Source organism: Plecotus auritus (genome assembly GCF_963455305.1).
Source record: "Plecotus auritus genome assembly, chromosome: 1".
In the NCBI taxonomy this organism is placed as follows: domain Eukaryota; kingdom Metazoa; phylum Chordata; class Mammalia; order Chiroptera; family Vespertilionidae; genus Plecotus; species Plecotus auritus.
Window position 1 is genome coordinate 65,251,042 of NC_137770.1, and position 14,730 is coordinate 65,265,771.

The 14,730-nt window shown below is 39.5% G+C and overlaps 1 protein-coding gene across 1 annotated transcript in view; it reads left to right on the forward strand.

Moving 5' to 3' along the window:
* Positions 1 to 14,730, forward strand: part of CEP152 (centrosomal protein 152) — a 104,736-nt gene that overhangs the window by 43,154 nt on the left and 46,852 nt on the right. The window contains exons 13-15 of the mRNA XM_080677406.1: positions 6,359 to 6,563; positions 13,512 to 13,640; positions 14,145 to 14,254. Coding sequence (XP_080533532.1) covers positions 6,359 to 6,563; positions 13,512 to 13,640; positions 14,145 to 14,254 — 444 coding nt within the window. The remainder of the gene's footprint in view (positions 1 to 6,358; positions 6,564 to 13,511; positions 13,641 to 14,144; positions 14,255 to 14,730) is intronic.

The window sequence follows — 14,730 nt, forward strand, 5'->3', positions numbered from 1 at the left end:
CTGCTTAAAGTCAGTTCACCATGTCTCACAGCATGGGCAGATCCATTCAATATGTTTTATATTCTATTTCTTATATATAAGTCTACTTCTATTATATTTACATATTCTATCTAGATAGAAGTGGTTAAAATAGGTGAGATCTATATATACAGGCATATATATATACACACTGAGATCTATATATATACTCTGATACATATATATCACATATATGAACAGTATATCGATAAGTATGTCGCATATTGGAAGGAGCTCCTTTTATTATGTTAAAACTATATATGTTCTTAATTCTCTCTCTGTATGCATGAGTATGTGTACACGTAGCATATACACTAATGTTTCCTTTGGAATCATTTGAAACTGAAAACAGTAAAAACTTTAATTCAGATACTATTTATTTCTTTTTTAAGAAATAAATGTTAGTCTTTTAGAACTGTTTTAAATTTAAACAAAATTAGAATAATACAAAGAGTTCTTGTATACCCACTTTCCCCTATTAATGTCCTACATCAGCACAGTACTTTGTTACAATTAATGAAATAATATTGATATAGTATCATTGATTGATATATCCATGGTTGATTTAGATGGTCTTTGTTTTTATTTGATGTCCCTTTTCTGTCCCAGGATTACATCCAGGGTACCACATTATATTTAGGAGTCATATTTCCTTAGGTTCCTCTTGAATTTTCTTCTTTTTGATGACTGTGACAGTTTTGAGAAATATTGGTCAACTATTTTCTAGGAAGCCCCTCTATTGGAATTTGCTGTTTATTTCACAATTATGTTTTCCTTTTGGGTTTTTTGGAGAAAAACTCAGCAACGAGGTTCCATTTTCTTAAAATCATTTTAATGGTACATGCTATCAATATTTATTTTTTTTTAAAGTAACTTTCTCCTTTATTATGAAAAAAAAAATAGAAAATACAGATTGAGAAAACAAGAAAATTAAAAGCACCTATAATCTTACTTCAACTCCCATGAAGAAAACCACTATTAACATTTTAGTATATAATTTCTTTAAAAAAATATGTTTTTATTGATTTTAGAGAATGAGAGGAAAGGAGAGGGAGAGAGAGAGAAGCATCGATGTGAGAGAGAAACCTAGATCGGTTGCCTCCCACATGCACTCCAACTTGGGATCAAACCTGAAACCTGGGCATGTACCCTGAACGAGAATCCAACTGGCGACCTTTCAGTGCCTGGGAGCATGCTCAACCAACTGAGCCACACTGGCCAAGGCACATTTTGGTATATAATTTCCACATCTGTTTTGATGTTTCTAAGAGATAAAATAATGTAGACTATAGTTTTATAATGTGCCTTAATACATTCTGAAATCTTTAGTCAGTAGATAGTGTTATATACTAGAGGCCTGGTGCACGAAATTCGTGCCCGGGTAGGGTCCCTAGGCCTGGCTGGTGATCAGGGTTGATCTGTGGGGCGACCAGTGGGGTGATCAGGGGGTCCCCACTGGCACCTGCCTTGGCTGGCCTGGGGCCTGAGAGCTGGGGGGCAGCTCCTGCATTGAGTGTCTGCCCCCCTGGTTGTCAGTGCATGTCATAGCAACCGGTCATTCCACTGGTCTTTCTACTGTTTGGTCAATTTGCATTTTAGGCTTTTATTATATAGGATACTTACTAATGGATATGTGGATGAGTATAATATATTTTAGTTAGTGACACACTGTTTAAAAAATTTGAAATGGTTAATAATACATTATTATTACAAGCATCCTTGTAGCCAAGTCTTTATTCACATCTTTGATTATTTCCTTAAGATGTGGAGGAATATTCTTGCTAAAGGATTTGCACATTATGTGAGGCCTTTGATACATGTTGCCAAGTAGCCCTGTAGTTTGCATTATTTCCCATATCCTGACAGTACCTATTTCTATGTACCTAGCCAGTGTTCAGAGTTATCATTTTTTCCTGTTTAAAATTTTGCTGGTGGTATTTTTCTAGTGTTTTTATAGTTTAGTTTACTTTTTAAACCTTTAAAAAATTGTGAAAAACAACACATAAAGAAAAGTGTGTGAAGCATAAACTTAATGAATGATTTTAAAGTGAATTCCCATGGAACCACTGCCCAGGTCAAGAAACTGCCCATATTCCTCTTGCCAGTCACACCCTGGAGAGTAATTGCTGTTTTGACTGTTATGGCAATCATTTCCTGTTTTTGTTTATTGTTGTTATCCTTTCAAGACCTAATATTCATACCTAAACACTATAGATTGGGTTTGCCTTCATACGAATGGAACTCATATAGTGTTTGTGCTTGTTTGTTTTCTTCTACAGCTTTGTTTATATATTTCACAAACCATAAAATTTACCCATTTTAAGAGTACCGTTCAGTGGTTTTAGTATAGTCACGTCATGGAGTTGTGCAACCATCACCACAACTGAATCTTAGAACATTTTAATATCCCCCCCCCCAAAAAAAAACCCCATACCCATTACCAGTTATTCTCCATTACCCCTTCCTGCCCACAAGCTCCAGGCAACCACATTGTCATTTCTTGTCTCTGTAAGTCCAATTTGGATCTTTTTTATGTCTTCCATTTCTATCCTCATCATGTTTGATTTTTTTTCTACCTTCTTAAACATATGGTATATTTAATTCTATTGCCTGTGTCATTTCTGGTTCATTGTCTGTTGATTGCTTTATCTCCTGGTTATTTTCTTTCCTGCTTATCTGCGTGCCTGGTAAATTTTGATTGGGTGGTGGACACTTGAAAATTTGTATTTTAGAAGTTGGATTTTACTGTATATTTTTTTCTTTTTAAAAAAAAATAAATCTTTATTGTTCAGATTATTACAATTGTTCCTCTTTTTCCCCCCCATAGCTCCCCTCCACTCGGTTCCCACCCCACCCTCTGCCCTTATCCCAACCCACTGTCCTCATCCATAGGTGTATGATTTTTGTCCAGTCTCTTCCCGCACTCCCACACCCCTTTCCCCCTGAGAATTGTCAGTCCACTCCCTTTCTATGTCCCTGATTCTATTATATTCACCAGTCCATTCTGTTCATCAGATTTTTTATTCACTTGATTTTTAGATTCACTTGTTGATAGATATGTATTTGTTGTTCATAATTTTTATCTTTACCTTTTTCTTCTTCTTCCTCTTCTTAAAGAATACCTTTCAGCACTTCATATAATACTGGTTTGGCGGTGATGAACTCCTTTAGCTTTCTTATCTGTGAAGCTCTTTATCTGCCCTTCAATTCTGAATGATAGCTTTGCTGGGTAGAGTAATCTTGGTTGTAGGTTCTTGCTATTCATCACATTGAAAATTTCTTGCCACTCCCGTCTGGCCTGCATAGTTTCTGTTGAGAAATCAGCTGACAGTCATATGGGTGCTCCCTTGTAGGTAACTAACTGTTTTTCTCTTGCTGCTTTTAATATTCTCTCTTTGTCTTTTGCTCTTGGCATTTTAATTATGATGTGTCTTGGTGTGGTCCTCTTTGGATTCCTTTTGTTTGGGGTTCTGTGTGCTTCCTGGACTTGTAAGTCTATTTCTTTCACCAGGTGGGGGAAATTTTCTGTCATTATTTCTTCAAATAGGTTTTCAGTATCTTGCTCTCTCTCTTCTTCTGGCACCCCCATAATTTGGATGTTGGTACGCTTGAAGTTGTCCCAGAGGCTCCTTACACTCTCCTCATATTTTTGGATTCTTTTTTTTTTTCTTTTCCGGTTGAGTGTTTTTTGCTTCTTTGTATTTCAAATCTTTGACTTGATTCTTGGGATCCTCTAGTCTGCTGTTGGATCTCTGTATATTATTTTTTATTTCAGTCTGTGTATGCTTAATTTCTAGTTGGTCCTTTTTCTTATCCTTGAGGGTCTTGCTAAATTTATCGGCCTTTTCTAGAAAATTCTTGAAAAACCTTATAACTGTGGTTTTGAACTCTATATCCAGTCGTTTGCTTTCCTCCATTTCTTTCATTTGTGATCTGTTTCTTTGTCTCCGCATTTTGGCTGCTTCCCTGAGTTGATAGAGTGGCTTTGTGTGCTAGGTGTCCTATAGGGCTCAGGGGCTCAGTCTCCCCAGTTCCCTGAGGTGGACACTCTTGGTGCTCCCCTTTGTGGGCTGTGTGCACAGTCTTGTTGTAGTTAAGCCTTGATTGTTGTTGGTATCACTGGGAGGAATTGACCTCCAGGCCAATTGGCTGTGAGGATCAGCTGTGTCTATGATGGGAGAACTTCTGTGCTGGAGACACCCTTATGAGACAAGACTTGCTTCAGTGGGGCTTTGGTGCTCACTGAGTCTGCCCCCTGAGTGTGTCCTTTATGGATCTGAGGAGTTGTAATCTCGATGGTCCCACTCTGTCCCCTGGGTACACTGGCTCTTGGATCTCCAAGGAGGTGCTAATTTAGCCTCTGCCTGAGGCCACCCAGCAGGAGCTATGGAGAGATCTGCAGATTCCTCTTCTTTGTTTGGGTTTTGGAGGTGCCCAGATGAGGCCCAGCTGTGAAGCAATGCAAGCTGCTGTGGAGCCTTGGGCCTTCTTTTGGATGTTCTGGGTCTCTCTGACTCAGCTGCAGTTTGTTAGGTAAGTTTAAAATTCAAAGGACCAGGCCATTCATATGCCAAAGCCTCTGTGCTCAGCTTGGATAGGGCTGAGTCTCAGGGTGGAGCAATCAACAGTGGCTTTGTGGGGCGGAATCTCCGGGCGGAGCAAACAGTGATGGATTCCCGTCAGCCCTGCTCTAAGAGGCCCCTGGTTCTCAGTGTCCTGCGGTAATTGCTGCAAGCACCTCTGAGAGAAAGCCGCCCTCGAGTTTCACCCTCTTTCAGACAGTCCAGTTTCTCCCCGTATGAGTCTGGGTCCCCAGAGTCTCGCCTGGAACTGGAGTTCAGAGCAGTTGGGAGCTTTTGTCTCCCCCCTGATTGAGAAAGCCAGCTGCGTACTCAGTTGCCCGCCCTCTCCGCGCGCACGCGCGTCCCAGTACTTCTGCCTCCTGCAGCTCCTCTGAGTCTCAGTGTGCTTTTCTCTTTCCTTCTAGTTGTAGAATTTCCACTCAGCCAGCCTTCCTGTGGTTCTGGATGATGTCTGTTTTGTCTTTTAGTTGTAGTTTTGAAATTGTTGTGCAAGGCAGCAGTTTAGGTGTTTACCTATGCCACTGTCTTGGTTTCTCAGAATTTACTGTATATTTTAAAAAACTGTTATTTTTTTCCTATGACACAGTTAATTTACCTGGAATTCACGTTATCCCTTTGAGGCTATTTTATAGGTTTTGTGAGATTAGGTTTAGAACAGCCTTTAATCTGGGGCTTATTTGGCCCCATTACTCAAGCAATTGTTGATGCTCTGAATTAGGAGGTCTTCCCACTATGGCTCATTGGAATGCAAATACTTCCCACTCTGTTCTTTTCCTGGTCTTGAGGTAACTTCCTCACATTCGTACATAGAGCTCTAGAGCTCTCTTTCTGTGTGGCTTTCTTTTCCTCTTCAAGGAAAAGAAATTTGTAGCCATTTTGTCCTCCCCAAACCGAGGTCTTTGCACCTGAGGTTGCTGGGTCCTGTTTGGGTGTCCTCTCCCTGTGCTCCACCCTGGAGAATGCAGGCAGGAAGCTGTGGCAGCTGAGGGCTCCCCTTGTTTGTTCTTCTTTTCTCAGGGATCACTGTGCTATGCTGCCATTGCCTAACAACCAAAAATCATTGTTTCAGATATTTTATTTGGTTTCCCAGCTTTTTAAGGCGGGAAGATAAATCTGGTTCTTTTAACCCATTACAAGAAGGAGCATAAATTTTCATTGCAGTTTGAAATTTATTGAAACTAAAATTGGGATTAAATGGCTCTTATTTTTGTTATTTTTTTCCAGTTGCTCTGATATCCACTTAGACTTATGTTTTAATAAAAGAAATACAGAAATTGTAGATTAGGATGACTTATGTTTACTATTTTTCCTCCTTTGTTTTGTTGTATTTCTCCTGAAGTCATAAAGTACACACATATATGCATATACATCGTGTAGCTTATCAAAAACAAAAGCACGTGCCATATTGAAGTTCCTGTGGCTGACCTTTCAAAGGAGCAGCAGGACTAAGCTTAGGAATGGTCCTCCTAGGAATAAATGTATTCCTGTACATGGGGATGTAGCCAAAATGATGCCCTTGTGTCTGACAAAGGTTAACACGTTAAGCGCCCAGTCCGTTTTGTCTTCTGGACGGAAAGTATAGTGTCAGTCACCAGTGACTGAGAGGGCGCTTAATGTGTTAAAATTGCTTTTGAAATACTGGCATAGGATTGTATAGGTCAAACACATGGCCACCGTTGCAGTTTGTAGCTTTTAAGGAATAGCCTTGCTTGACCTGTTACTTGATTTAATTTTAAATATGGCAATTTCTCCATTAGCATGGTCCAACAAGAAGACCCAGATAAAGAGCTTTCCAAGGATGAGGTGATCCTGAGGCTGAAAGCAGAAGTGCAGCGTTTGCTGGGCAGCAACTCCATGAAGCGCCGCCTGGTGTCTCAGCTGCAGAGTGACCTCAAAGGCTGTCGGAAGAAAATCGAAGACCTACAGCAAGTGGAGAAGGATGTAAAAAGCATCGCGGTCGAGGTTCGTAGTTTGTAGAGCTAAAATGCCATTTTTAAAGAGCTCAATAAAGAAAATGCTTACAGTTTTCACAGTTAAATTAAACCTTTGTCTTTCCAGGGGTTCATTTGACTTTCTTAGAAGTAAATTTTAGAGAAGGGAATGCCACTTAAAGGAATACATTTTCTGGGTACTCTCGGCACCTAGTAAATGAGATGCCAATTTGCCGAAACCGGTTTGGCTCAGTGGATAGAGCGTCGGCCTGCGGACTGAAGGGTCCCGGGTTCGATTCCGGTCAAGGGCATGTACCTTGGTTGCAGGCACATCCCCATTGGGGGATGTGCAGGAGGCAGCTGATAGATGTTTCTCTTTCATCGATGTTTCTAGCTCTCTATTCCTCTCCCTTCCTCTCTGTAAAAAATCAATAAAATATATTAAAAAAAAAATGAGATGCCAATTAGATAATTTTTAAAAAAAATCATAAATCCAAGGAAGCATCCATCCTCTGTAACATGGTATCTGCATTTCCTCTAGATTGGCTTGTACCATCATGCACTAACATCTAGCTAAGTTCCCCACTTAGCATGGTGGCCATCAGATTTCTCTGGCCCATATTTCTGTAATGAAAGTCATTCTGTGTAAGGAAATGAATTATTTAGTGATGGTGTTACAGGGGGAGCGGCACAGAATTAGGTTTTGTCAGAGTCACTGATCTACCTTTATGTCTTTCAATTACTCTCCTTACTTTATAGGTGAGGAAAGGAAGCTGGAGCAGTTTGTGACCCTTCTGAGGTGATAGAGTCAACCTCGAAGCAAAATGAAATTAAAACACTTGAATGACAAATAGGTGAAGGTTATTTCCCCAAGATCGTGCTCTCACGGAGATCTTTAGGGTTGCCCTCCATGGACAGCTGCCTTTTTCACATTTCACAAATTCAAGCCCATGTGTACTCCCAATAGAAAATAAGGCGGAGAGACTTAGCAACTAACAGGAAAGGGAAGGAGGAAGATTAATGTAGATGGTGTATTCTTTTTCCTCCTGGATGGAAAACTTTTTTTTACTTCCTGTGTTAGTACTGTTTTATCTCCTGATCCATTAAACTAGGAATTGTGTTCATTAAAACAGTCCTATTAACACACAGTTTGCAGGATGTTCTATGGTGCCTATTATTGTGGAAATTTAATTGGGTCTAATTTATTTTCCAGAAATAATAGTATTCTTACTGTTAAAGGCCTGCCCAGTCGGGTTCCCTCTTCTGAGTAACTATATTTGATGAGTACAGCATTGATTTCAGTGTTAATGACCACTTGTGACAGACCCCCTTCTCCGCAGCACATCCAGCGTCTTTAAATCAAGCTGTTTGAACTGTTTCCATATGTTTCTTAAAAAGGAAGGAAGTGAAAGTTGGTGTCTCAAATTGTGTTAGATCAGAGTGAATTAGTTTACACTTTTTGGTGAGAGTATCCTAACATTTAGGAGAGTAGGAACCTGTTTTTGAGTCTGAACCTGAGCTCAGGTATCTTGGTGCTTTCTTCTTTTTTTTTTTTTTTAATTGATTTTTTACAGAGAGGAAGGGAGAGGGACAGAGAGCCAGAAACATCGATGAGAGAGAAACATCTATCAGCTGCCTCCTGCACACCCCCCACTGGGGATGTGCCCGCAACCAAGGTACATGCCCCTGACCGGAATCGAACCCGGGACCCTTCAGTCCACAGGCCGACGCTCTATCCACTGAGCCAAACCGGTTTCGGCGCTTTCTTTGTTTTATAATCAAATTACTGGTGGCATTGGTCAGACAGGTACACTCTCACATGTGTGGCAGTGATGGTGGTCATGGCCTATGTTGTTTTTTTGTTTTAGCCTTTCCCTTTGCCTCTGTAGTCTAGTTGATCAATAAGTCGAAGGGGGCTACCTCCTCTTTGAATATTCCTTTTGTCCAGCTTCTCTTTGCCATAGTCATTTCCCAGCAGTCTGCATTTGGCTCTTCTTTCTTTTTATTTTTCCTCACCCAAGAATATGTTTATTGATTTTTTAGAGAGAGAGGGAGAAAGAGCGAGAGAGAGAGAGAAAGGTAGAGAGAGAGAGAGAGAGAGAGAAAGAGAGAGAGAGAGAGAGAGAGAGAGAGAGAGAGAGAGAGAAAGAAAAAGAGGAAGGAAGGAAGGAAGGAAGGAAGGAAGGAAGGAAGGAAGGAAGGAAGGAAGGAAGGAAAGAGAAAAGAAGAGAAACATCAATGTGAAAGAGAAACATCAATCGGTTGCCTCCCGTATGTGCCCTGACTGGTGATTGAACCCAAAACCCTTTGGTGTGGTATTCCAACTAACTGAGCCACCCAGCCAGGGCTGCATTTGTTTTTGTTTTTGTTTTTGTTTTTTTACGTGTGACTTTAGCTCTTGCTGCTATGTCTGTTCTGCCTCAACTTACTATATAGGAAATTCTTATGAGTATTGTGTTGATAATTCTCCGCATATTTTCTCAATAAATATTTGTTGAATTAATACAACATTGAAGATCTACTTCCTAGATGGGGGAATGGGAGAGGATACAGTAATTTAACCAGTGGGTGGTTTTTTAAAATGAACTTTCAAGTTTAGTCATCTAATTAGCCCATGAACACCTTCAGGTCTTGCCTTTGTCACTCATTTCTCACATCTTTTCTAATAGAGTTTTCTATTAGTCTTTAAAGTCAGAAAGCAGTGTTAGGAGGCATGTGGAGAAAGAACAAATCATTCAGTGTAAACTTTTTTTTTAAAGATGCTTTGTGCAAGATCTTGTGGGATTCAGTGATAAAAGAAACAATGGCCGTTTTCTAAAGGAACTTTGAATCTAGAACAGCACTGTCCAAGAGAAATACATAGAGTCACATATGTAACTTAAAATCTAGTGCTGCCATTAAAGTAAAAGTAATAAGTGAAGTTAATTTTAATAATATATTTTATTTAACCCAACATATACAAAATATTCTCAGTATTAATCAATATAAAATTGTTGTAAGGTGGTCTGCATTTTTTTGTGTCTGTGCTAAGTCCTTGAAACCTGTATTTTTGACTTAACTGCACATTTCAGTCTGGACCAGCCACCTGGCCAGTGGCCATAAGCACCAGTGCCCATAAGCACACGTAGGTTAGCGGCTGCACTTTCAGCAATGCAGCTTTGTAGTGGATGGACACCTATAACTCTCTGTTAATAAGGGTGGTACTGGTTACAAAGCCAGGAGAAGGAATGACTACCTGGGCTTGGGTGGGGGCGGGGGTTGGTAAGGCAGCCTAGCGAAGTCTTTGAGGAGGCCATGCTGGGTCTCTGTCCTGAAGGATAAATCAAGGAGAGCCAGGTGGAAAGGGACATTTCAGATTGGAACACAAGTAAATAAAAGAATGTAGCAAAGAAGCTGGTGTGACTGGAGCAAGGAGGGCATGGGAATAGAATCCATATTGTGTAAGCTCAGTCTTTCTGAAATCTTTAATGAGGCCAAAACCATTTAGGTGTCTCATTGATTTCCAGAAAGAATGGTTTATAGCTGGGATGTAATGTTGAACTCCTTTGCTTGCTGTAGGGATGTTATGAGAACACATCAATTTAAACTTGTGTGGATTTGTTTTTAAAGATAACTAGGCCATCAAAATTCTCTCCTTAAAGCTTTTGTAAGAATTAAGAAAGCCAGCAAAAATATTTATGTACGTTGTCTTAATTTTTTTTTTAATTTCTTGATTTGAGAGAGAGAGAAACATTGATTTGTTGTTCCACTTATTTATGCATTTATTGGTTGATTCTTGTATGTGCACGGTGACAGAACACCCCACATGTGGGGATTGACCCTACAACCTTGGTGTATCAGGACAATGCTTTAACCAACTGAGCCTACCTGGCCAGGGCTATGTATGTAGTCTTATATGGCATTTTTTAAAAAATGAACATTATAAAGATATTGATATATTTATTGAATTATACATAACTTGTAGTACATTTTATGTTAGTTTATATCCCTTATACAGAACAAATTAATATTATGATACAGAATCAGTATTTTGCTTTCAAATCATATGACTATTCAAAGTGGTGCTGTTTTCTGGCATTCCTGGGATAATACGTGATGAAAATTAGGAGTCTGCCCATTCATAGCACTGTGTAATGATTGGGAATGGATCCGATACTTTGCTGATCGTTCCAGTTGAAAACTGGGCTGTTAAGGTAGAATGTGGTCAAGGCCTTAGGAAACCAGACTACTCACTAACAGTCAGGGTCTGCATCTGCACTTAACATTTTGTAAGCATAATAAGTAAAACATAGAGGCCTTTCTGTGCCTGACACTCAATAGAGACCGTTACCTCACCATATGTTGTGGTGAAAGCCATACTTTGATTCCAAGGTATTTGATAGACAGTGTTCAGTAGACAACCTAGAAGGTGCCTCGTTAGAATCTTTTAGGAACTAGGAAGATAGTTATGAGAGTTGGTGTAATATTATAATTCTTATTTTCTTGAAGATGATGTCTTCAGAATTCCACCTTTAGAAAGAAACTTGATTGTGCCATTTATGTGGTCCTTCTCTTTTTCAAGATGTTTGTAAGGGTTTTGTGCTGACAAGTACAGGTATCTAGGCCCTGTGTGCCTACAGTGTGAAAATAGGTAAAACGGAGTAATAGCTAGCTATGAAAGAATTTCTTTTTAGTGTATCTGCATATTACTTTTATTTCTAGTAATAAAAACTTACCAGTGGGGAAGGAAGCACAAATGATTATCAAAATTTTAGAAAGTAGAGGCCAGTCTTGGCCGGGTAGCTTGGTTGGTTGGAGCATCCTCCCCATACAACAAAAGGGCATGGGTTCAATTCCTGGTCAGGGCACATAACCCAGGTTGTGGGTTCAACCCATGGTTTGGGTGCATTCAGGAGGCAACAGATCAATGTTTCTTTCTCACATCGATGTTTCTCTCTCAAATCAATAAAAAAAATAAACGTTATCTTAAAAAAAAAAAAAGTGGAGGCCAAGTTAAAAAACTGAAAGCTATTCTCCTGAGTCAGAGATCTTTTCAAGTGTCATTAGTATCCCCATATCTGGAGAGAAGCTATCAGAATAAGCAGTCTTAGCTATTTTCTCTGCCAACTGGGGTAGGGGCAATGGCTTCTGGGAAATGATGGCAAGTGAAAAGGGGAAAGTCAGTAACTGGAGCAGTTTCCCTCTGAAAGTGAAGGCTCTGTGAATTAGAAGACTGAGCCAAAGCCTTGGTGTTTTGTCACTCCACCTGGGAATGAGATACACATACCTTCCCGTCCCCAGTGAGTAGAATGAACCTTGGTACACGATGTTTTTTAAGCATTGTGTAAGAGAGCTCAGAGTTCAGGTAAATACATAAACCAAAAAGCCTAATAATGTACGTTTTATTTTTTTTTCAATCTTTGTACCCCCTGAATAAAAAAGTCATAAATAGCCTGGCTGGTGTGGCTCAGGTGGTTGAGTGTCATTCCACGCACCAGGAGGTCTCCAGTTCCATTCCCGGTCAGGGCACATGCCTGAGTTGTAGGCTCGATTGCCAGTGCAGGAGGCAGCCAATCGATGTTTCTTTCTCATTGATGTTTCTGTCTCTCCCTCTCCCTTCTTCTCTGAAATCATTTAAAAAAAATTAGAAAAAGAACTCATAAAAATAAATACGAAGACATTTAGATGGTGAGAGGAAAACGTGCAGTCATATAAACAGACAAACTTGGGAACATGTAAAACAAATGAACAATGAGGGTATGTAAGAGGTTCCACTCTGATGGCAATACAAGGAATGCCAATGGAAGCCATTCTTAGATACCCTTTCCCCCATCAAATACAACCATTATTTAAAGATAGTCACTGCCATTGGATGTAAAGAGAGTTGGACAAACTCATGAGAGTATACATTTGTACAAGCTTTCTGGAAAAAATTTGCCAAAGTCTATCATAAGCCTTAAAAATTGTACCTATTGAGTAAAATATGTATCTATGAGTTAATACTGGTTATATAAATAAATAAATGCTAAATTTAGTGGGTGAAAGTATGATGAAAAATAGAGTATTTGCATAGTCTCGAAGTATCTTCTTATAAGGTACTTACTATTAATTGTAAGTGGAAAAATAGTAACTTTTCAGTGGAGGTACTTGCAGAAACTCCCTTCATCACGAGACGAGACATATTGGTATCGTGTTTCCCCGAAAAGCATGCGCATCATTGCTATGGCATTCATGCCAAAAATGCATAACCTGAATTTACTATTGAAGTAACATTAGAAAAAAAAATGGAGGGCCATGCTAAAAAATAATTGGTTAGTACTCAAAAATATCAGGAGTTTGAAGGACAGAGACTGAGGAGTTGTCCTAGACTAGAGGAGACCAGTGAGATGTGACAACTAAGTGCAATGGGGGATCATAGATTGGATGCTGAACCAGAAAAGGACATTAGAGGAAAATAAGAAAATTTTGTATGAGGTCTGTAGATTAGTTAATAGTATTGTGTCCTAGTCAATGTCCTGGTTTTGATCATTGTACTGTGGTTATGTTTGGGGACATGGAAAAAGTTATATGGAATCATTTGTACTGTTTCTACAATTTCTTTGTATGACATTATTTCAAAACTAGAGACCCAGTGCATGAAATTCGTGCATGGGTAGGGTCCCTAGGCCTGGCCAGCGATCGGGGCCAATCAGGTTCCCCGCCTCCCCACCTCCCCACCTCCTCCTTCCCTCACCATCTGCATGCCGCCACTGTGGTTCCCCTGCCTCCCCGCCTCCTCCTTCCCTCGCCACCCATATGCCACCCTGCTGCCGCTGGTCACATGCCATGTTCTGCGCCGCCCCCTGGTGGTCAGCGCATGTCATAGTGAGTGATGGAACTCCCAAGTCTCCCAGTCAAACTCCCGAGGGGACACTTTACATATTAGCCTTTTATATAGATAGGTAAGTACTTAGACTTTTTTAAGAACCTGAAAAACGTTTGACTTTTTTTAAACATTTAGACTAAAACAGATGCCTCAGAGAAACCAACTAATCAGTTATGGCCTGATTCTTCTACTTCTGAATTGATTGTCAAAGATGATATTCTGCGACTTGAAAATGAAATTCAAGTTTTGCAACAACAAAATCAGGTAATTAAAAATTTTAAAAATATTTTGTGAGAATTTCCATGGCCTCATTAAATGCAAAAGTACAGAGGCAATGTGCGTTAGTAGACAAGGATATTACAGTAGCTGTCTGTACGGTAGCTTGGCTAATAGAGGTGTCCTTTCCTCCTTAGCCAGCCCTTGACCAAAAAGTAAAACTTTGCTTATTTAAAAGGCTACTGAAGACTGTTAATTCTAAGACTTATTTTAAGGCATCAATTAGCCAATACTTCTCTGGTTAAGTGTTTTCATTTCATATATTTCAAATAAAATACAAAATTTTAATTTTTACTCCTTTCAGAAAGCTCCTTGTCAAAGAAATGATTCTGTACTCTCATCAAAGCATGAAGAGACTTTTGTGGAATTATGAAAATGCTATGTCAAATAATGTTACAGGGTAGAGATAAAATACAGAGGATGTTTAAAAATGAGATTAATCATTGAAAATGATACTTATTTCCAACAAACACTTTATTCTTTTATATGTAGGCACTAAAAGAAACAGAAGAAAAACTGAGAAATACAAATCAGGAGTTGTGTAATCAAATGAGACAAATGGTACAAGATTTTGACCGTGATAAACAAGAAACTATTGATAGGTAAAGTCTATAGTCTATATAATGCCTGCCTCCTGGGCACCCTCCCCATTTGCTTTCCCCTCATCTTCCTCCCCTCCCACACCCCCAAAAAAGATTCGAGAGAAATGATGGAGTGACCCCTCCCTATTGAGACCTTAGCTTGGAGAAGACGAGTCCCTGGCTTCTCAAATTAGAATTTGGAACTCATTTTCCATAGAAGTGGTGTTAGGTGGTGTGTTGGGTTCTATAGCACCGTCAAATGGTGATTCATTGAAATGGTATAGCTTAAGGGTGTTTTAAAGGCTATTTTATATAAGGAAGAAATCTGTGAGAGGGTATGTCTTCCAAATACCAAATCATAAACTTGGAAACGGACTTTTGGAACATAACTTACGTGTGAGTTCGGTACTACTAAGTATTTGTGTTTAATATAGATGACTTGCAATTTAGGAACCACACACACAATTTAGGAACACTTAACTCAGTTATTTCAATTC